The 22,183-nt window shown below is 46.3% G+C and overlaps 1 protein-coding gene across 3 annotated transcripts in view; it reads left to right on the top strand.

Annotated features, from left to right (window-relative positions):
- Window positions 1-20,331, top strand: part of SULF2 (sulfatase 2) — a 115,912-nt gene extending 95,581 nt beyond the window's left edge. For all 3 annotated transcript variants that reach the window (XM_040434883.1, XM_040434884.1, XM_040434885.1), the window contains 5 exons: window positions 184-326; window positions 452-575; window positions 1,106-1,136; window positions 2,564-2,617; window positions 19,796-20,331. In XM_040434883.1, the coding sequence (XP_040290817.1) occupies window positions 184-326; window positions 452-575; window positions 1,106-1,136; window positions 2,564-2,617; window positions 19,796-19,826 (383 nt within the window). In that variant the 3' untranslated portion in view covers window positions 19,827-20,331. The remainder of the gene's footprint in view (window positions 1-183; window positions 327-451; window positions 576-1,105; window positions 1,137-2,563; window positions 2,618-19,795) is intronic.
- Window positions 20,332-22,183: the final 1,852 nt, after the last annotated feature.

Raw genomic sequence — 22,183 nt, 5'->3', positions numbered from 1 at the left:
TGCCATAGCGCAGTTCATAAATGACCCCCCCCCCCCCCCCCCCCCCCCAGTGTGTGTCCAAGTCGCATAAGCATTGTTTGGACTGTCCTTTGGTTACATGTATGGTTAAGGATTTATGTCTGAATAAAACCCTAATTTTACAACCCTCAAGACGCTTGACACTTCTTTTTGTACCCTGTATAGTGGGGCCGTTCTGTGCCTGCACCAGCGCCAACAACAACACCTACTGGTGTCTGAGAACCATTAATGAGACCCACAACTTCCTCTTCTGTGAATTCGCCACCGGATTTCTGGAGTACTTTGACCTCAACACTGACCCATACCAGGTAACAAATGCTATTCCTGGGGATCATGTGGTGGACTATGGAGGGGTGGGGTGCTCAATTTGCTTGTTGTAGAAGGCTGGCTATTGTCTACTGTTATCAGTCTGACTCTGCCTTTACTCTTGCAGTTGATTAATGCAGTGAACACTCTCGACCGGGATGTCCTCAATCAGTTACACATTCAGCTGATGGAGCTGCGCAGCTGTAAGGGCTCCAGACAGTGTAATCCCCGTACGCGGAACGTGGAGCTCGGTATGTTACCTTTAGAGAACTGCAACTCCCAGCATTACTGTGCTTACTAAAAGCTGAGGGAGTTGTCGTTCTTTCTCTACTCCTGAGGTAATTACTGATTTTGGTATGCAGCTGTAGCTGTGTACACCAGGGGTATGAAACTACCGACATTGACATGCTGAGAGTTGTAGTCTCCCAATAGTTGCAAACTCATAGTGGGAGATTTATCAAAACTGGTGCAAAGGAAAACTGGCTTAGTTACCATAGCAATCAATCAGATTCAACCTTTCATTTTTCAGAGCTCCTTTGGAAAATGAAAGGTGGAATTTGGTTGCTATGAGCAACTAAGCCAGTTTTCATTTGCATTGGTTTAGTATGCCCTCTTCTGGTCTAGTGTTACATTGATACTGGTACCGTTTTGGATGCCATTTGTTTCCGGGGATATTTGCACCATTTTTCTGTCGTGCACAGTATTCTATGGCTACCTTAGTGCTGTGCACTGGAATTTCCAATATGCAGCCATGACTTTCTAATTTTCTTCTTACATTTAGGTCTGAAAGATGAGAGCTTTGAGCAGTACAAGTAAGTGTCATCCTGTGTGCAGGGAGGATATGCTGCTGCCACAATCCTCTGTTCATTTCATACTTTCTGCTCTGAATGTTTCTTGGAAAATTAACATCTTCTGTTTAGCTGCTTCTGAATGATCTTGGTCTCCTCTGCAGAAAACCGATAGCCACCGTTAGGCCCCTTTTACACGGGCGAGTTTTCCGCGTGGGTGCAATGCGTGAGATGAACGCATTGCACCCGCACTGAATCTGGACCCATTCACTTCAATGGGGCTGTGCAGATGAGCGTTGCGTGAAAATCGCAGCATGTTCTATATTCTGCGTTTTTCACGCAAAGCAGACCCCATAGAAATGAATGGGGCTGCATGAAAATCGCATAGCATCCGCAAGCAAGTGCGGATGCAATGCGATTTTCACGCATGGTTGCTAGGAGATGATGTTAATAAATTGATAAGTCAATTTACTATATTATTTTCCCTTTATAATATGGTTATAAAGGAAAATAATAGCATTCTTAATAAAGAATGCTTACTAAAATGTTGCTTGAGGGGTTAAAAAAATAAATAAAAATTTACTCACATCATCCACTTGATTGCGCAGCCGGCATCGTCGTCTTTCTTCTTCTTTCAGGACCTGCAAAAGGACCTTTTATGACTTAATTGTGCTTACCATGTGGTTAGCGCGGTGACGTCAGCGCAGGTCCTGCTGAATGAAGATAGAAGATCTGTATTAAGAATGGTATTATTTTCCCTTATAACCATGTTATTAGGGAAAATAATATCAGTTCGGGTCTGGGTACTATATTCAGTTTTTTATCACATGCGTGCAAAACGCATTGCACCCGCATTCCTGCAATACACACGCAACGTATCCGGAGCAAAATGTGGGACGCCCGTGTTAAAGAGGCCTTACACTCCTCTTGGGGGTTGTCACCCAACTTGCTATGCACCTTGAATGGCATTATCATTCATGTGCATGCTTAAGCTGATTTTTACGTTATGTTCACACATCACTCATTTGCAAAGCATTTTGGCACGGATTCTGTTCCTAAATCCTCATTAAATCTGCTAACATTTAGCATACAATGCATGTGAATATGTAACCTCCCCATTAACATGCTCTGGAACAAAACTGGGCAGATTTTTGTTTCGACAACAACAAAAAAAATAACATTTCCGCAGATTCCACACAGAAAATGACAATGCCACACATTGAATGACAATGTGATATTCCTCGTTCACATCCGCTGCAGAAATGCAAGTGTCTACTTTTGATTGCTGCTGAGGAACCTCAGGATACGTTGGATTTGTCATCTGTTACCTGTAGAGGGGGCCAGGAGAACCCAGTGTGCTGTGGCCTGCGTCTGTCATTAACATGTCACTGCCTTTACTTTTGGTGATGGGTTATCTTTTCTTTTTTTCTCTCTTTCCTGCTTTGAATCAGACAACTTCAGCGTCGAAAGTGGCCAAAAGCGAAGAGACCATCGTCTAAATCTTTGTGAGTTGTCAGATCATTGCGTGTTCAATGTTTTAGTCCTGTGTAACACATCATTTTCCTTATAGGGGAGTTGAAAAAAAAATAACAAGTGGAGTTATACTCTCCCCGTTTTCTCCCATGCTGCTTCCTGTGTTCCTGTATTCCAGTCCAGTATCTCACGGACAGTGTTACACGGATGTCTGCATAAGGCTTAAGGCAGTGTTCCTCAGCTGCAGTCCTCAGGGCCCCCCTGCTAATCATGATTTGAGGCTATCCCACATTTACACTAATTAATTATGTCACCTGCTCACTACTAAAGAATTCCTGAAAACATGACTGGCAGGTGGGCCCTGAGGACTGGTGTAAGGGACGTCTCTGCTGCAGCCAGGAAAACCAGCAGCGGTGGTGTTACTTTATCACATTTAGGGTCCATTCACACATCCGTATGTGTTTTGCGGATCCGCAAAACACTGACATCGGCAATGTGCGTTCCGCATTTTGCGGACCGCACATCGCCGGCACTATAATAGAATATGCCTAATTTTGTCCGCAATTGCGGACAAGAATGGGACATGTTCTATTTTTTTCGGGAACGGAAGTGCGGATCTGCATTTTCGGATCCGGGCAGCACATCGTGCGGCCCCATATAAATGAATGGGTCCTCAATTTCGTTCCGCAAAATGCGGAACAGAATTGCGGACGTCTGAATGGACCCTTACTGCTGCCCAGGTTTTTATTAGTCGGACAACCCCTTTAAAGGGAATCTGTCACCTTGTTTGAGCATATTAAAGTGTTACTACTGCCATGTACAATAAAATACCTAATTTCTTGCTGTAGTGTTCATTTTTTGTTTCATGGTTTCATTAGCGATAAAATCCACTTTAAGAAAAGGTGGACCAGGGCAGCCTCGCTCCCCTGCTTCCCGCCAGCCAAAGGGTCACCTGGTTCTGTGAAGACCCTCCCGCCATACCAGTCTCCTGCCACTTCGGGTGGCAGCTGCTGAAGAGGTGACCCTGCTGGTCCGTTAAGGGAGGGTGAAGAGGTTGAAGATGGGGTGAGTAATCGGGAATGGGTGAGTATTTTACCCCCGCCCCCTTCTTCGTGCCAGAGGTATCACCCTGATTCCATATCTGGACGACATCCTGGTCAAGGCGCCGACCTTCAGTCAGAACGAGGTCAGTCTACGTATCACTCTTGACACGCTTTGGCTACCTGGTAAACTTCCAGAAGTCTTCCCCACGTCCAAGCAGGCGGATCACCTTTCTTAGTTCGCCTTCCTCTGGACAAGCGGCTAGCCCTTCTGAAGTTCGATCGATCCAATTTTGCATGCGGGTCTTGGGTGCAATGGTCGCTTCCTTCGAGGCAGTCCCGTTTGCACAATTTCACACTCGTCCCCTTCAATGAGCAATTTTATCGTCTTGGGACAAGTCACCGGAGTCCTTGGACCGTCACATCGTCCTGTCCCCAAGGGTGCGTTTGGCACTCAGGTGGTGGCTCTCTGCCCCGACCTTGGAGGTGGGGAAGTCTTTTTCTCCCGATCTTATGGACGGTCATTACCACCGATGCCAGTCTTCAGGGTTGGGATGGAGTCTTCCTGCCCCGGACAGTCCAAGGCGTATGGTCTCAGTCGGAGTCCAAACTGCCCATCAACATCCTGGAGCTCTGGGCCATTCATCTGTCGCTTCTCCATTGGACCCCTCTCCTTAAGGGCCAGCCGGTTCGGGTCCAGTCGGATAATGCCACGGCAGTGGCGTACATCAACCGCCAAGGGGGAACCCGCAGTCAAGCGGAGATGGAGGAGTCTGCTAAAATCCTGCAGTGGGTGGAGACTCATGTAACAGTGTTATCGGCGGTCTACATTCCGGGGGTGGAGAATTGGACGGCGGATTTCCTCAGTCGGACAACCGTGGACGCGGGAGAGTGGTCACTGCACCCGGAAGTGTTCAAGTCCATTTGTCTCCATTGGGGCCGACAGAGGTGGACTTGATGCCGTCCAGACTCAGCAACAAACTTCCTGCCTTCTTCTCTCGAACAAGAGATCCTCGAGCATGCACCGTAGACACACTGGTGGCACCATGGGACGGGTTCTCTCTACTGTACGTATTCCCTCCCCTTCCCCTCCTGCCCAGGGTCCTGCGCAGAATCAGGTTGGAGGGCATCCAGACGATTCTCATTGCTCCGGATTGGTCCCGTCATGTGTGGTACACCGATATCATGCTCCTTTTAGGAGACACGCCATGGCCTCTTTCGCTCAGAGTCTATCTTCTCTCTCGAGGTCCTGTCTTCCACCAGTGTTTAGAGTCGCTACGTTTTGACAGCGTGGCTGTTGAAACTGACATTCTGAGGCAGTGTGGTTTCCCTGACAGGGTCATCCACACCATGATTAAGGCCAGGAAACCAGCGTCTTCCAAGATTTATTATAGAACTTGAAGGTCCTTTCTGCGCGGAACGTAGCCTCCCTCCACTGTGCTTCTCGCTTCTCACTTCCCACCATCCTTTCCTTTCTGCAATCGGGTCTGGAATTGGGTTTTGCACTTAGTTTTTTAAAGGGCCAAGTGTCGGTGCTGTCAGTTTTTTTTCCAGCGTCCTTTAGCTGGACAGGCCCCGGTTAAGACCTTTCTACAAGGGGTGGCTCACATCGCCCCCCCCCCCCCCTTTACCCTCTTGGGACTTGAACCATGTCCTAGGTTCCCTCCAATCTGCTCCTTTTGAGCCTCTAGATGCTGTTTCCCTCAGTCTTCTTTCCTGGAAGGTTGCTTTCCTGGTGGCAATCACCTCCATTAGGCATGTGTCGGAATTGGCAGCTCTCTTGTAAGGAGCCCTTTTTTGTTCTCCACCAAGATAAGGCGGTGCTCAGCCTGGTTCCTTCTTTTCAGCTGAAGGTGGTCTCTGCCTTCCACGTCAACGAAGACATTGTTCTCCCTTTGTTCTGCCCCTCTCCCTCACATCCTAGGGAGCGAGCTCTCCATCAGCTGGACGTGGTTCGGGCTCTGAGGAATTACCTGTCCATTTCTAATTCATTCCGCCGTACAGACTCCCTATTTGTTGTTCCTGAAGGTCCCCGCAAAGGCTTGCCAGCCTCTAAGGTGACGATTGCAAAGTGGATTCGTTTGGCGATTGCAGAAGCATACCGCTCCCGGGGCAAGGTACCGCCCCTCGGTGTCACGGACCACTCGACCAAGGCAGTGGGCGCTTCTTGGGCTTGGTTCCACCATGCTTCCGCTTCACAGTTGTGTAAGGCGGCGTCGGTTCCACCATGCTTCCGCTTCACAGTTGTGTAAGGCATCGACTTGGTCTTCCTTGCACACGTTCACTAAGTTTTACCAGGTGCATACTTTTGCATCAGCAGGCGCTGTGCTGGGCCGCAAGGTTTGCAGGCAGCGGTGTCTTGAGCTCCCACGAGGCAGTTTTCATGAGGGTGTGCTCTTCCCGCCCCACGGTCCTGTGTCCCCCAATAATACGAGCGAGAAAACGAGATTTTTGTGAACTCTCCTGTAAGATCTCTTTCTCGCTTAGTTAATTGGGGGACACAGCTCCCACCCATTGTTTCTATTATTACCGCAAGTGATTGCAGTTGGTTTGCCGGTACGGTCCTCAGTTCTGGTTAGGTCCGGCTGGCATTGGTTATGTTATGGGTTGTTTCCTGTAGGCTGGAGGGGGTATAGCTGGTAGGGTAGGAGTTATCACTTTTCAGCCTAGTATCGCCTCCTAGTGGCAGCAGCAGCTATACCCACGGTCTTATGTCCCCCAATGAACTAAGCGAGAAAGAGATTTTACAGGTGAGTTCACAAAAATCTAGTTTTTATGTTATGCAAATGAGTGTCCAAGGTGCCCAGAGAGGAGTTATTATCCTTCTCTGGAGCCCAGTAACTCCCCCCTACAGTCCCCAGCCTGCCTTCCTTCAGAGCCCAAGCACGAATCTTCCAGCAGAAGTAACTGCCCACACCGTGGCTGTAACTATGCCCACAGATTCCTTGCGTCCGCTCGGTGAAATCTCACGATGTAGAAGCTCCTGAGGGCAGTAGCTTTAAATTTGTCACTGGGCTCGGCGCATGCCCAGTGACACATTTGAAGCTGTGGCCCTCAGGAGCTTCTACACCGCGCAGGTAGCCCACGGCACTGCTCCTGCGTGAGATTTCACATAGCGGAGGGGGGGGCGGCGGCAAAGAGTTCGGGTGTGGGCAGTTACTTGCGCTGGAAGAGGCGTGCTTGGGCTCTAAAGGAAGGCGGGCTGGGCACTGTAGGGGGGAGTTACTGGGCTCCAGAGAAGGATAAAAACTCCCCTCTGGGCACCTTGGACACTCATTTGCATAACATAAATGTCAATTTTATCGCTAATGAAACAAAAAATGAAGACAACAGCAAGAAATAAAGTATTTTATTGTACATGGCAGTAGTAACACCTTAAGGGAATCTGTCATCTGGTTTTAGCATATTAAGTCCTACAGACAGATGGAATTGTTACTTAAATATTTAATAGCTCCACTAGACCCTTTTCTTGGGAAAGAGTTAGACAAAAGATGTGTTTTTCCCTGCCTGCTTTGTGGTGGGGGCTATTTTTTATAAATTATTATTAAATTTTTTATAATGTTCTTGTCAGGGATGTTGTCCTGTAAGTGTAGGAAGGCATTTTTCCAGGGAGGAGACAGAAGCGAGACTGAAAGAGAAGAAGCACAATGTAGACCCTCCAGATGGTGGTCGCTTGTCCACCTTTCTGCATGTTTCGGGGAAAAAAACCTACAGGTGAAGCTCGAGAAATTAGAATATCGTGCAAAGTTTATTTATTTCAGTAATGCAACTTAAAAGGTGAAACTAACATATGAGATAGACTCATTACATGCAAAGCGAGATATTTCAAGCCTTTATATGGTCTAACTTGGACGATTATGGCTTACAGCTTATGAAACCGTACCCTTTGCTCAGGGGGTATGGATTAATTAGATGACTAGAGTGTTACACTTTGACCCTAGAATATTAAACCTTTTCACAAAACTCTAATTTTAAGATGCAAATTAAAAGAAATTGCATTAATGCATTACGGAAAAAATGGACTTTTGCACGATATTCAAATTTTTCGAGTTTCACCTGTATATGAGATCCGTGGGTCATTAATATAGTCCAATTGGGTTAGGCCTCATGCACACGGCCGTTGTTTGGGTCCGCATCCGAGCCGCCGTTTTGGCGGCTCGGATGCGGACTCATTCACTTCAATGGGGCCGCAAAAGATGCGGACAGCACTCCGTGTGCTGTCCGCATCCGTTGCTCGGTTCCGCGGCCCTGCTAAAAAAAATATAACATGTCCTATTCTTGTCCGCGCCCGTTCCGTAAATTGCGGAAGTCACACGGGCGGCTTCCGTTTTTTGCTGAGCCGCGGTTTGCGGACCGCAAAAAACGTCACGGTCGCATGCATGAGGCCTTACTATATAGATTTCATCTGCCTACCTTCACAGATTCATAAAATCTCCTGTTCTTGCTCTTTTTTAAATTAAGAGGAAAGGGACATTATGACCTCCCTCAACTTAAAGGGGTTGTCTCATTTCAGCAAATGGCATTTACCGTATTTTATCGGACTATAAGATGCACCTAGGATTTGGATTAGGAAAATAAGAAACAAATATTTTCCATCACACCTCAAAGCAGACCCCCAAATCAGATCCCCATTCTCCATCAGACCTCAGATCAGACCCCCAATCAGCCCCCATAAGTCTCAGGGTCTGATTGGGTGTCTGATCAGACTCCCCCCAGGTTCCAATCGACCTCAGAGCGGACCCAGCCCCCATTAGGCCTCAGGTCAGACGTTGCAAAAAATAAACCTACCTAGCTTGCTCTGGAGGGTGCTGCAGATGCAGGACACACTGCTCCATCACTTATTACGGGTTTCGCTGTGTACTGTGACTCGATGGCGCACAGTATTAGGGTGCACTACGTCCTGATGCTGTGTGCGATCAGGACACAGTGCACAGTGGGGCACAGAAGAAGACGAGAAAGGGTGAGGTGAGTACAGCCAGCGCAGTGCTGCCTTCACATCCCTGTGTCGCTCGCATGCTAATTACCACTTCCATAATAGAAGTGGTCATTAGCCTTCGGACTATAAGATGCACTGCCACTTTTCTCCCATTTTGGTGTATCATGTAACAGTTTATAAGGCCGAAAAAAGATATCTGTCCATCCAGTTCGGCCCGTTATCCTGCAAGTCGAGACAGAGGAAGGCAAAAAAAAAACGGTGATGCCAATCCCAACTCCAATCAGAATAACTCCCTGGATCAACGACCCATCTCTAGTAGCTATAGCCTGTAATACACTGCTCAAAAAAATAAAGGGAACACTTAAACAACACAATGTGACTCCAAGTCAATCACACTTCTGTGAAATCAAACTGTCCACTTAGGAAGCAACACTGAGTGACAATCAATTTCACATGCTGTTGTGCAAATGGGATAGACAACAGGTGGAAATTATAGGCAATTAGTAAGACAACCCCAATAAAGGAGTGGTTCTGCAGGTGGTGACAACAGACCACTTCTCAGTTCCTATGCTTCCTGGCTGATGTTTTGGTCACTTTTGAATGCTGGCGGTGCTTTCACTCTAGTGGTAGCATGAGACGGAGTCTACAACCCACACAAGTGGCTCAGGTAGGGCAGCTTATCCAGGATGGCACATCAATGCGAGCTGTGGCAAGAAGGTTTCCTGTGTGTCAGCGTAGTGGCCAGAGCATGGAGGCGCTACCAGGAGACAGGCCAGTACATCAGGAGACGTGGAGGAGGCCGTAGGAGGGCAACAACCCAGCAGCAGGACCGCTACCTCCGTCTTTGTGCAAGGAGGAACACTGCCAGAGCCCTGCAAAATTACCTCCAGCAGGCCACAAATGTGCATGTGTCTGCTCAAATGGTCAGAAACAGACTCCATGAGGGTGATATGAGGGCCCGACGTCCACAGGTGGGGGTTGTGCTTACAGCCCAACACCGTGCAGGACGTGTGGCATTTGCCAGAGAACACCAAGATTGGCAAATTCGCCACTGGCGCCCTGTGCTCTTCACAGATGAAAGCAGGTTCACACTGAGCACATGTGACAGACGTGACAGAGTCTGGAGACGCCGTGGAGAACGTTCTGCTGCCTGCAACATCCTCCAGCATGACCGGTTTGGCATTGGGTCAGTAATGGTGTGCGGTGGCATTTCTTTGGGGGGCGCACAGCCCTCCATGTGCTCGCCAGAGGTAGCCTGACTGCCATTAGGTACCGAGATGAGATCCTCAGACCCCTTGTGAGACCATATGCTGGGGCGGTTGGCCCTGGGTTCCTCCTAATGCAAGACAATGCTAGACCTCATGTGGCTGGAGTGTGTCAGCAGTTCCTGCAAGACGAAGGCATTGATGCTATGGACTGGCCCGCCCGTTCCCCAGACCTGAATGCAATTGAGCACATCTGGGACATCATGTCTCACTCTATCCACCAACGTCACGTTGCACCACAGACTGTCCAGGAGTTGGCAGATGCTTTAGTCCAGGTCTGGGAGGAGATCCCTCAGGAGACCGTCCGCCACCTCATCAGGAGCATGCACACGCGTTGTAGGGAGGTCATACAGGCACGTGGAGGCCACACACACTACTAAGCCTCATTTTGACTTGTTTTAAGGACATAACATCAAAGTTGGATCAGCCTGTAGTGTGTTTTTCCACTTTAATTTTGAGTGTGATTCCAAATCCAGACCTCCATGGGTATAAAAATTTGATTTCCATTTTTTTATTTTTGTGTGATTTTGTTGTCAGCACATTCAACTATGTAAAGAACAAAGTATTTCAGAAGAATATTTAATTAATTCAGATCTAGGATGTGTTATTTTTGTGTTCCCTTTATTTTTTTGAGCAGTGTATTATTATTACACTCCAGAAATACATCCAGGCCCCTCACTGCTCTTACCATAAAGAATACTCTTCTATGTTTGTGTACAAACCTTCTTTCCTGCAGATGCAGAGGATGTCCCCTCACAATTCTGTAGATAAATAGATGATGGGAGAGATCTCTGTACTGACCCCTGATATATTTTTTACATAGTTATTAGATCTCCCCCCCCCTTATTTTTTTTTATATTTCAGGGTACTGTAGTCCATCCGTCCCCCCATTCTAGTTATTACTTTATTTGCCCTCCTCTGAACCCTCTCCAGCTCTGCTATGTCTGCCTTGTTCACAGGAGCCCAGAACTGTACACAGTACTCCATAAGTGGTATGACTAGTGATTTGTAAAGTGATAGGACTATGTTCTCATCACAGGCATCTATGCCCTTTTTGATGCAACCCGTTATCTTATTGGCCTTGGCAGCAGCTGCCTGACACTGGTTTCTACAGCTTAGTTTGCTGTTCACTAAAATTCCTAGGTCCTTTTCCATGTCGGTGTTACCCAGTGTTTTACTAGTTAGTATGTACGTGTGACTTGCATTATTCCTTCCCATGTGCATGACCTTACATTTGTCAGTGTTAAACCTCATCTGCCACTTCTCTGCCCAAGCCTCCAATCTATCCAGATCCCTCTGTAGCAGTATACGGTCCTCTTCCGTGTTAATTATTTTACACAGTTTAGAGTCATCTGCAAAAATGTATATTTTACTGTGCAAGCCTTCTACAAGATCATTAATAAATATATTGAAGAGAATAGGGCCCAATACTGACCCCTGAGGTACTCCCACTAGGGACAGTGAGCCAATCTGGGTATGTACTGTTAATAACCACCCTGTTTTCTATCACTGAGACAGTTACTTAAAGCGAACCTTTCACCCCATTTTCACTTTATAAACTAGCAACAGTACCTTATAGATTATCTTGAGTGTGTTGTTATCCATGTTAGTGCCGCTTTCCTGGGCTCTTTATACTTAAAAAAATCGTCTTATAAACTTCACATTCGGTGCTCCAACAGTCATGCAACCAGTCAAGGGGGTAGCCCTTCCATCTCCTCTGGCCGTACCGCCCCTGCCCTAACCCCTCCTCTATGCTCCTTAACTGACAGCCGGCTCAGTCGCCGGGACGGCGCTTCCGGAACCTATGCATGCGCTGTCCTCCTGATTAGCCGCGCGATCCAGTCTTTCTTGCTGACAAAAGCGCGATCATGTAAGAGAATCGCGCATGCGCCTTACGCGATGCCGGCCTGTCTGCTCTCCCTCCCGTGCGAGTGACCGTGACGTGGTGCAATGATGGGCTCCGATATTTTCCTGACAGGAATATATTGGCGAAAGTCTCAGCTTTTAATATCTGCATTTATGACTAGCCAGTATAGTCAGTGGCATATCCGTTTGGTGCATTTTTTCTGTGATTTATATGATTGTATTTACATCCGCACAATGCTCCGTTTTGTGTAGGATGCCCTTGTGGTGCATGTGGACCGCGCCGACATCCTCCACCGTATGCATTTTTTGCTGGGGATAGTCGTTTGCTGCGGTCCACATGCGGTGGGGCTGCTCCCCCAATGTAAAACACGCTACAGTGTTAGGGGTTGAGCCGCTCCTTCAGTATTGCCACTATATTTCTGTGTTTTTGTCTTGTTTTATATGTAGTGTATGTGCCGTTACCTGGCATTCAAACACTCTTTTGCACCTGGTGACCTCCATCACAGGGTCTGATATGGGCGTGGCTTGCAGTCTTGGCTTTGTTCACATTGCACTAGTTGTCCTGCTAGGCGTTTGTGTGGAAGCCTGGCTGCGAGCTGGATTACATCGCCTTCAGACCGTGTTCACACCATAGGTAGCGTAGTGGTAGGACCCTTTGCCATGCTGAGTGACCGTGACGTGGTGCAATGATGGGCTCCGATATTTTCCTGACAGGAATATATTGGCGAAAGTCTCAGCTTTTAATATCTGCATTTATGACTAGCCAGTATAGTCAGTGGCATATCTGTTTGGTGCATTTTTTCTGTGATTTATAGGACGGCGCATGCGCAGGTTCCGGAAGTGCCGTCCCAGCGACTGAGCCGGCTGTCAGTTAAGGAGCATAGAGGAGGGGTTAGGGCAGGGGCGGTACGGCCAGAGGAGATGGAAGGGCTACCCCCTTGACTGGTTGCATGACTGTTGGAGCACCGAATGTGAAGTTTATAAGACAATTTTTTGAAGTATAAAGAGCCCAGGAAAGCGGCACTAACATGGATAACAACACACTCAAGATAATCTATAAGGTACTGTTGCTAGTTTATAAAGTGAAAATGAGGTGAAAGGTTCGCTTTAACCACAGACATTTTCGATCAGTCCAAGCATTCTCATTTTATATATTAACCTTTTATGCGGTACAGTGTCAAATGCTTTAGAGAAGTCCAGCTATACGACATCTATTGATTCGCCGCTGTCAAGTCTAGAACTTACCTCCTCATAGAAACTAGTTAAATTAGTTTGACATGACCGATCCCTCATGAAGCCATGCTGATATGGCGTTATTTGCTTATTTTCATTGAGGTACTCCAAGATAGCATCTCTTAGAAAACCTTCAAACAGTTTACCCACAACAGATGTTAACCCCTTAAGGATGCATGACGTACCGGTACGGCATGTTTCCCGAGTCCTTAAGGACCCATTACGTACCGGTACGTCATGGCTTTAAATCGCGATTCCGGCGCCGCGGGGGTTAATCGGAACGGGATGCCGGCTGAAATCATTCAGCCGGCATCCTGTAACAATGCAGGGGGGGGTCATTTGACCCCCCCCCCGTATCGGCGATCGCAGAAAACCGCAGGTCAATTCAGACCTGCGGTTTTCTGCGTTTCCGGTCCATTCGGGTCTCCGGTGACCCGATGAACCGGAAAAAGACTGCGATCGGTGGCGTAATTATACACCACCTATCGCAGTCCGAGGATTTGGAGAGGCGGCGCTGGCTCTGGTGCTGAATGCCGCTGTCCAGGGTGCTGATTGGTGCAGGGGAGAGAGGCGCGAGATTCAAACTTCCTGCGCTCCTCTCTCCCCTCCTCTTCCTGTTCTGCACAAGCACCCGGCAGCATCGTCCAGCACCAGCTCCTGAGTCCCCCCCTAATCTCCATCCATCACCCTCCTGCACCCATCGCCACCCAGGTAGGTTAGGGTCAGTGAGGGAGAGGCACCGTTAGGCAGGGAAAGAAGGGAAAAGTTAGAAGAAAAAAATAACTTTTATTCTAAACTTTCTTTGGTACATCTTTCAGACCCCAGACCCCCCCTGCCACTTGCCCCCCCCCCCCCCCGGTCCACCAGTTCCCCCACCACCACCCTCCCCCCCCCGTCCACCAGTTCCCCCACCACCACCCTCCTTACCACAACCTTTTTTTTCCGTGTGCTGACTGTCCGGCACTCTTAGCGTCCGGCCACTGTTAGCGCACCGCCCCACCACTGATCAGCGTTGTACCGCTGATCAGCAAGTTTGAACTTTTTTTTTTTTTTTTTTTTCTATCACTTGCCCATTTTTTTGCCTCGACTTTTTAGTACGTGAACACCCGTGCCCCCACACACACGCACATACAATAAAGGTTTACACACACACACACACACACACACACACACACACACACACACGGCCCGCCGGATGTTCTCGGCCGAGGAGGCATATGCCCAGATTGCCTCCGACTCCGAGAGCCCCAGTGAGGATGAGGATGACCCCACATTCCTTTTATCATCCGCATCCTCCTCATCATCATCTGATGACGATGAGCCCCCAAGGCGGCGATGAGCCAGGGGCCCCACATGCTAGGGATCCTGTGGCCCACCCTAGTACGAGCCGCCCTGGGGTTCGTACTGGTTTCCCGGCCCACCAAATAAGCCCACCGGAGCCCCCTGCCGATGAACTTAGCTGGTGTCCCCCAGTGGACTTTGAGCCCGAGATTCTGGATTTTGCTGGCAATCCTGGAATCCAGATTCCCACAGTGGGTATTACTGAAATTGACTTTTTTTAGTTTTTTTTTCAGTAACCCACTGGTGAATCTGATGGTGGAGCAGACGAATCTGTACGCCCAACAGTTCGTCGCTCAGAACCCGGGCTCATTTTTGGCTAGACCCGGTGGCTGGACGCCGGTCAGTGCAGCCGAGATGAGGACATTTTGGGGCCTCGTGCTGCATATGGGTCTAGTTCAAAAACCCAGTGTCAGGCAATACTGGAGTGGGGACGTCCTATACCAGACCCCACTGTACAGTATGGTCATGACACGTCCCCGGTTTGAGGCCATCCGGAAATGTCTGCATTATTCCGATAATGCAGCATGTCCCCCCCGAGGTGATCCTGCCTATGACCGGCTGTATAAGATACGGCCGCTCATCGATCACTTTGGGGCCACATTTCAGCAGGCCTACGTACCTGGAAGGGAGCTCGCGGTTGATGAGTCTCTCGTTGCGTTCAAGGGGAGACTCCGTTTCCGCCAATACATTCCCACAAAGCGGGCGAGGTATGGCGTGAAGCTATACAAAATTCAGGGTACACTTACAAATTTCGTGTGTACGAGGGGCGAGATTCCCGTATTCAACCCCCAGAATGTCCCCCCACTCTGGGTGTTAGCGGGAAACTCGTGTGTGACCTTATGTACCCACTGCTGGATAAGGGTTACCACTTGTACGTGGACAACTTTTATACCAGCATTCCCTTGTTCAGGTCCCTTGCCGCCAGATCCACGTTCGCTTGTGGGACCGTGCGGAAAAATCAACGCGGCCTCCTGCCCACCCCCTCCAGGTACCTATCCCCAGGGGTGAGACCCGTGCCCTTGCCAGTGGAAACCTGTTGCTGGTCAGGTATAAGGACAAGAGGGATGTCCTTATGCTGTCCACAATCCACGGTAACAGCACCACCCCAGTCCCTGTGCGAGGTACCGCGGCAACGGTCCTCAAGCCCGATTGTATCGTCGACTACAATCGGTATATGGGAGGAGTTGATCTCTCTGATCAAGTCCTCACGCCATATAATGCCATGCGCAAAACCCGGGCATGGTACAAAAAAGTTGCGGTCTACTTGGTGCAGGTTGCCATGTACAACTCTTTTGTACTATCCCGAAGCGCTGGCAGCACAGGGACATTCCTCCAATTCTATGAGGCAGTCCTCAAGGACCTGATCTTTTCGGACCGGGAAAGAGCAGGCCGGAGTACCTCGGGAACTGGAGGCGCCCGGATCGTCCCTGGCCAACACTTTCCGGGTGTGGTCCCCCATACTGGAAAGAAGGGACGAACCCAAAAAAGATGCAGAGTGTGTCACAAGAGGGGGATACGGAAGGACACCACCACTCAATGTGACACTTGCCCCGATCATCCGGGCCTCTGCGTTATCGATTGCTTCAGGGAGTATCACACTTCCATGGAGTACTAAATTTTTATAATCCCCAACAGTCCACTAGAGAACATAAAAAACTATGGCTCTCAGACTTTGGAGACACAGAAACATATTTTTTTTCCCCAAAAAATATTAGTTTTAGTGCAGGCATCCTCAAACTGCGGCCCCCCAGATGTTGTAAAACTATAACTCCCAGCATGCCCAGACAACCTACAGCAATCAGCAGGGCATGGTGGGAATTGTAGTTTTACAACATCTGGAGGGCCGCAGTTTTTAGGATGCCTGCTTAGTGTCTCCAAAGTCTGAGAACCATACATATTGGGCATCGTCACGTGCGTAAAAGTCGTCGCTATAAAAATAACTTTTGCCCAAACGCCTCGGATGAACGGTGTTAAAAATATAAAATAAAAACTGTGCCAAAACACCCATTTTTGGGCAAAATTTCCATTTGAATCCTTTTTGCCGGTAACAAAGCAAGGGTTAACAGCCAAACAAAACTCAATATTTATGGCCCTGATTCTGTAGTTTGCAGAAACACCCCATATGTGGTCGTAAATGGCTATATAGCCGCACGGCAGGGCATAGAACGAAGGGAACTCCATATGGTTTCTGGAAGGCAGATTTTGATGGACAGTTTTTTTTTGACACCATGTCCCATTAGAAGCCCCCCCTGATGTAGCCTAGACTAGAAACTCCAAAAAAGTGACCCCATCTAAGAAACTACACCCCTCAAGGTATTCAAAAGTTACTTTACAAACTATGTTAACCCTTTAGGTGTTCCACAAAACTAAATAGCGAATGTAGAAACAATTTTAGAATTTTTTTTTTGTTACATTGCCTCAAAAAAGAGTAATATAGAGCAACCAAAAATCATATTTACCCCTAAAATAGTCCCAAAACAACAACCACCTTATCCCGTAGTTTCCTAGATGGGGTCACTTTTGTGGAGTTTCTACTCTAGGGGTGCATCAGGGGGCTTGAAAGGGTACATAGTGTAAATAAACCAGTCCAGCAAAATCTGCCTTCCAAAAACCATATGACGTTCCCCTTCTTCTATGTCCTGCCGTTCGGCCAAACAGTAGTTTACGACCACATATGGGGTGTTTCTGCAAACTATAGAATCGGGGCAACCCATTTTGAGTTTTGTTTGGCAGTTAACCCTTGTTTTACTCCTGGAAAAAATTTATTATATTGGAAAATTTTCCAAAAAATAGAAATTTCTAAATTGTTTCTCCATCTGCCATCAACTCTTGTGAAACACCTAAAGGGTTAACAAAGTTTGTAAACCCAGTTTTGAATACCTTGAGGGGTGTACTTTCTTAGATGGAGTCACTTTTTTGAAATTTCTATTCTAGGGGTGCAACAGGGGGCTTCAAATGGGACATGGTATAAACAAAACCAGTACTGCAAAATCTGCCTTCCAAAACCCATATGGTGTTCCCCTCCTTCTATGTGCTCCCGTTCGGCCAAACAGTAGTTTACGACCACATATGGGGTGTTTCTGCAAACTACAGAATCGGGGCAACCCATTTTGAGTTTTGTTTGGCAGTTAACCCTTGTTTTACTCCTGGAAAAAATGGATTATATTAATATTATAAAAATAGAAATTTCAAAATTGTTTCTCCATCTGCCATTAACTCTTGTGGAAGACCTAAAGGGTTAATAAAGTTTGAAAAAACAGTTTTGAATACCTTGAGGGGTGTAGTTTCTAGAATGGGGTCATTTTTGGGAGGTTTCTATTATCTAAGCCTCACAATATGACTTCAAACCTGAACTGGTCCATAAAAAGTGGGATTTTGAAGATTTCTGAAAATTTCAAAATTTGCTTCTAAACTTCTAAGCCTTGTAACATCCCCAAAAAATAAAATATCATTCCCAAAATGCTACAAACATGAAGTAGACATATGGGGAATGTAAAGTCATCACAATTTTTGGGGGTATTACTATGTATTACAGAGGTAGAGAAACTGAAACTTTGAAATTTGCAAATTTTTCAAAATTTACGGTAAAAATTGTATTTTTTTATGCAAAAAAATTAACTTTTTTGACCCAATTTTAGCAGTGTCATGAAGTAAAATATGTGACGAAAAAACAATCTCAGAACGGCCTGGGTAAGTCAAAGCGTTTTAAAGTTATGAGCACTTAAAGTGACACTGGTCAGATTTGCAAAAAATGGCCAAGTCCTTAAGGTGAAATAGGGCTGAGTCCTTAAGGGGTTAAACTTCCCGGCCTATAGTTTCCAGACTCTGTTTTTGGACCCTTTTTGAATATTGGCACTACATTTGCTATGTGCCAATCCTGTGGAACACTCTCTGTCAATATAGAGTCCGTAAATATCTGAAATAAGGGTCTGGCTATGACATTACTTAATTATCTTAGGATACAGGGGTGTATGCCATCTGGTCCTGGCGATTTGTCCATTTTAATCTTTTTAAGATGCCGCTGTATTTCTTTCTGGGTCAGACAGGGCACTTTTAATGGGTAATTTACTTTTACATTCTGCATTTTCTTCGGTGAATACAGTGGAGAAAAAAATATTTAATAGCTTTGCTTTCTCCTCATTGCTCTCTGCAACTCCCCCCTCATTACTCTGTAGAGGGCTGACACCTTCAGATTTAAACTTTTTACAATTTATATGATTGTAGAACATTTTAGGGTTAGTTTTGCTCTCTTTGGCAATAACTCGATCTCTAGTTTGGCTGCTTTTATTTGTTTTTTTACATGTTCTATTTTTTTCCTTTATAGTTTTTCAGTGCTTCCTCGCTACCCTCCTGTTTTAGTGATTTAAATGCTTTCTTTTTGTAATTTATTGCTTTCTTTACGGTTCTATTTATCCACTTTTTTTTTTGTTCCTTAACCTTTTATTCCCGTAAGGTATGTACCTCTCTCTTAGTTGGCTAAATTTAGCTTTTGTGAAGTTTGGTATTTTTGTTCCTCCCTGAAGAAACAACCTTCCAAATGTCATTCAAAAGAGTATTACTTTATGGTCACCATTTCCCAGGTGTCCCCCAACTTGCACATCTGTTTTTATGTCAGGTCTGTTGGTTAAGGCTAGTTTCACACTAGCGGCAGAGTACTCCGGCGGGTGAACAGCCTGTCAGACCCGTCCTGCCGCTAGTTCACGTGTGCCTCCGGACTGCCGCTCCGTCCCCATTGACTATAATGGGGCGGAGTTCCGACAGCAGCGCATGCCGAGAGGCAGCCGGACTAAAAGTACTGCATGCACATGTTCATGTCCCTCACTTATATCTTCTGTGGGTTTTAGTCAGGACTTTACATAAAGGCAAACTCCTCATCCTCTCCGGTTTTGTAGAGAAAGTTAATACAAGACACTTACTAATGTATTGCCCATATTGCCTTTGCTGGCTGGATTCATTTTTCCATCGCATTATACACTGCTTGTTTCCATGGTTATGACCACCCTGTAATCCAGCAATGCAGATACAAGGTGGCTGGGACAAGAGCTGCTGCTCCACCAGAGGCCATCGCTTTTTCCTGTAGTGTACAAGCACGGCCACTGCTGCTGGATTGCAGGGTGATGAAAATGCCATTTGCGGAAGTGAGACAACCCCTTTAAGGAAAGCCTTCCTGGAAATCCCTAATCATCCACCCCAGAGAAAATTCCTGTGTGGATAGCGGTGTTCTATGGAAAGTTACCACCCTTCCCTTTGAGATCTTCACAAATGTGATTGTTACATTGGCAACCAATCTTCGAAACAGAGGTTTCTCAATCATCATTTCTCTGTACAGTCAGCTAATAAAATCCACTTGCAGAGAAATGCTGCAATGATGCGTACAGACCAGTGTAGATCTCGTCCAGCATCTGGGTTGAATAATAGAGCAAATTAAGCCTTCTTTGTTGTCTTGCTACCTGTATGCAGAATATTGGGCTGGGATGGGATGTGATGTGATACTCTAGGCACTGATCTTGTCTATTCTTTGCCCTATAGAGACCAGTTATGGGAGGGCTGGGAAGGTTAACACTCCTGAAGACCCTTCAAATAAACTTGAAGCGTTGTTAACACTTGAAGACCTTCAGGATGTTTGGACTGTATGCCCTGTGAGTAGATAGGCTGTGGAGGACAAATGTGACTAATCACCCAACAAGGGTGCAGATTCCTCCCTAAAAAAATAAAGAAAACTCCACTTTTGCACCAGTAATTGTTTTTTTTTTGCATTTTGCCTCATACATTCCTGCTGCTGGAGTGGGGAAGGGATCTTACAATCACCACTATCCGGCCTGGAGCTGACAAGAGGTACAGAAGCATGCCTCCGCCAACAAAAGGGATACACTACCCCTCCCCTGCAGAGACATACAGGATGAGGATACTACTGCTTGAGGAAGGGAGCAAACCCCATAACACGAGCATACAGTTTGTAAATAACGTCTGGCTGCGACACAAGAAATTACAGGATTAAAAGTGAGAAGATGTGACTGGTGATTTGATGGTTAATTCTTGATACATAATAAAGTTTCATTACTGATTGACTTTTACCTGGTGGTGATCTCTGCGGATGATGATCAGGGATGGGGACAATTCAACCTCTGTTACACCTCAGAATGTCCAATAGGAAAGAAGTGCAAATCTGCTTCAAGTAGCTGCTATTATATTTGTAGGACACAGCAAGTGCAATAACACACAAACCCTGTAAAATGACATCCTGGGTGGACAAAATGGAGGCGTTTTATTCTGGATATCATAGCTTTGATCAGGGTCCATGAAAATAAAAAAAATATATAAAAATGTATGTATATCTAGGACCCTGGAAATAAACATGAACCAGAAATACAAAAATCATCCATACTTTACATTGCAGGCTGCACTCAGAACAGAGTATAGTAGAAACAAGCTTCATTTTACACTGTGACTGACTGGATGTGCCCCCGCCTGTGGCTCATGAACACATTTCTTGATGACATCCAACACCATTTTTGGCTTTAGCTACACAAGGTGTAGATTATGTACTGTACCAGAAAAGTGAATGAGATTTGAGAAATCTCATGTACTTTTTTTTTCCTTCTTCTTGGTGTGCAGAAATTGACCTGTTATGCAGATTTTAAAATCTGCAGCATGTCAATTGTTTGTGCAATTCCTCACCTTCTGTAGAGTTTTTTCCTTCCCATAGAATTCAGTGGGGTTGTTAACAAACAGAAAATCCGCTGAAAATTTTGCACCCAAAAATGCACAAATAGCAATAAATAGTGCAGATTTCATAAACCTTTTCTGCACCGTGTGCAGCCATCCTTAGACCAGGGTCACACAAGTGATTAGCTGTGGATTTTAGTGCAGCAAATCCATAGCACAGTACCTGAAAATTGGGTGAGAATTTCTGAATTCTCATCCACATGCTGCATTAAAAAAAAAAAAAAAAAAAAACACAGAAAAGCTTTACAGTGGATTTCACCCTTCTCAAGGGAGAGGATGAAATTTGCTAGCTTTTGCCTCAGCACAAACTGCATGTAATACATGGTTTTGTTGAAGTTTTTTTTGGGTGGAAATGCACAGAAACCACAGCAGATTTTTCCTATGGATATTAATTCACATGTGAACCCAAGCCTTAGAGCAGGGATGGCCAACCTGAGGCTCTCCAGCTGTTGCAAAACTACAACGCCCAGACTGCCTACAGCTATCAGCCTACAGCAGGGCATGGTGTGAGTTGTAGTTTCACAACAGCTGGAGAGCCACAGGTTGGCCATCCCTGCCTTAGAGGATAACTCTAAATCCAGTTGCATGTTCCTTCCTAGAGATGTATACAAGTATCAAACCCAAAGTCCATTGTCCTTAATAAAAAAAGAAAAAAAAAGAATGACTGGCAGATGTTAAGTACTAGTAATGTCTGAAGATGCATCAATCTAACTCTATACTGGGGACAGACAACTAAAGTGCTGCATTGTAACTTCCAGCCCCCTGGAAATGGAGCTTCACTGCAGAGTAAAATGTTCTTCTAGAGACTGATTTACATTGAATGTTCAGTCTTTATTAATCCATAATGATATAAGGAGAAATGACAATGTTTCACTGGGTCTTTGTAAAAGAGCCAGCTGTAATAAGGGATAGAAAAATCCCAATTTCTTTATATATCATTTATGGCAGGCATCCTCAAACTGCGGCCCTCCAGCTGTTGTAAAACTACAACTCCCACAATGCCCTGCTGTAGGCTGATACCTGTAGGCTGTTCGGGCATGCTGGGAGTTGTAGTTTTGCAACAGCTGGAGGGCCGCAGTTTGAGGATGCCTGATTTATGGACTAATAAAGACTGACTATTGAAAGTGGATGCTATAGGTACTACACCCGTTATTCCTGGACTGTTGAAGTGTGAGTAGAACCCAAATCTTC

Source organism: Bufo bufo, chromosome 6 (assembly GCF_905171765.1).
Source record: "Bufo bufo chromosome 6, aBufBuf1.1, whole genome shotgun sequence".
Classification (NCBI taxonomy): domain Eukaryota; kingdom Metazoa; phylum Chordata; class Amphibia; order Anura; family Bufonidae; genus Bufo; species Bufo bufo.
Note: the sequence above shows the minus strand (reverse complement) of the source record. Positions and strands in the feature narration are given on the sequence as shown.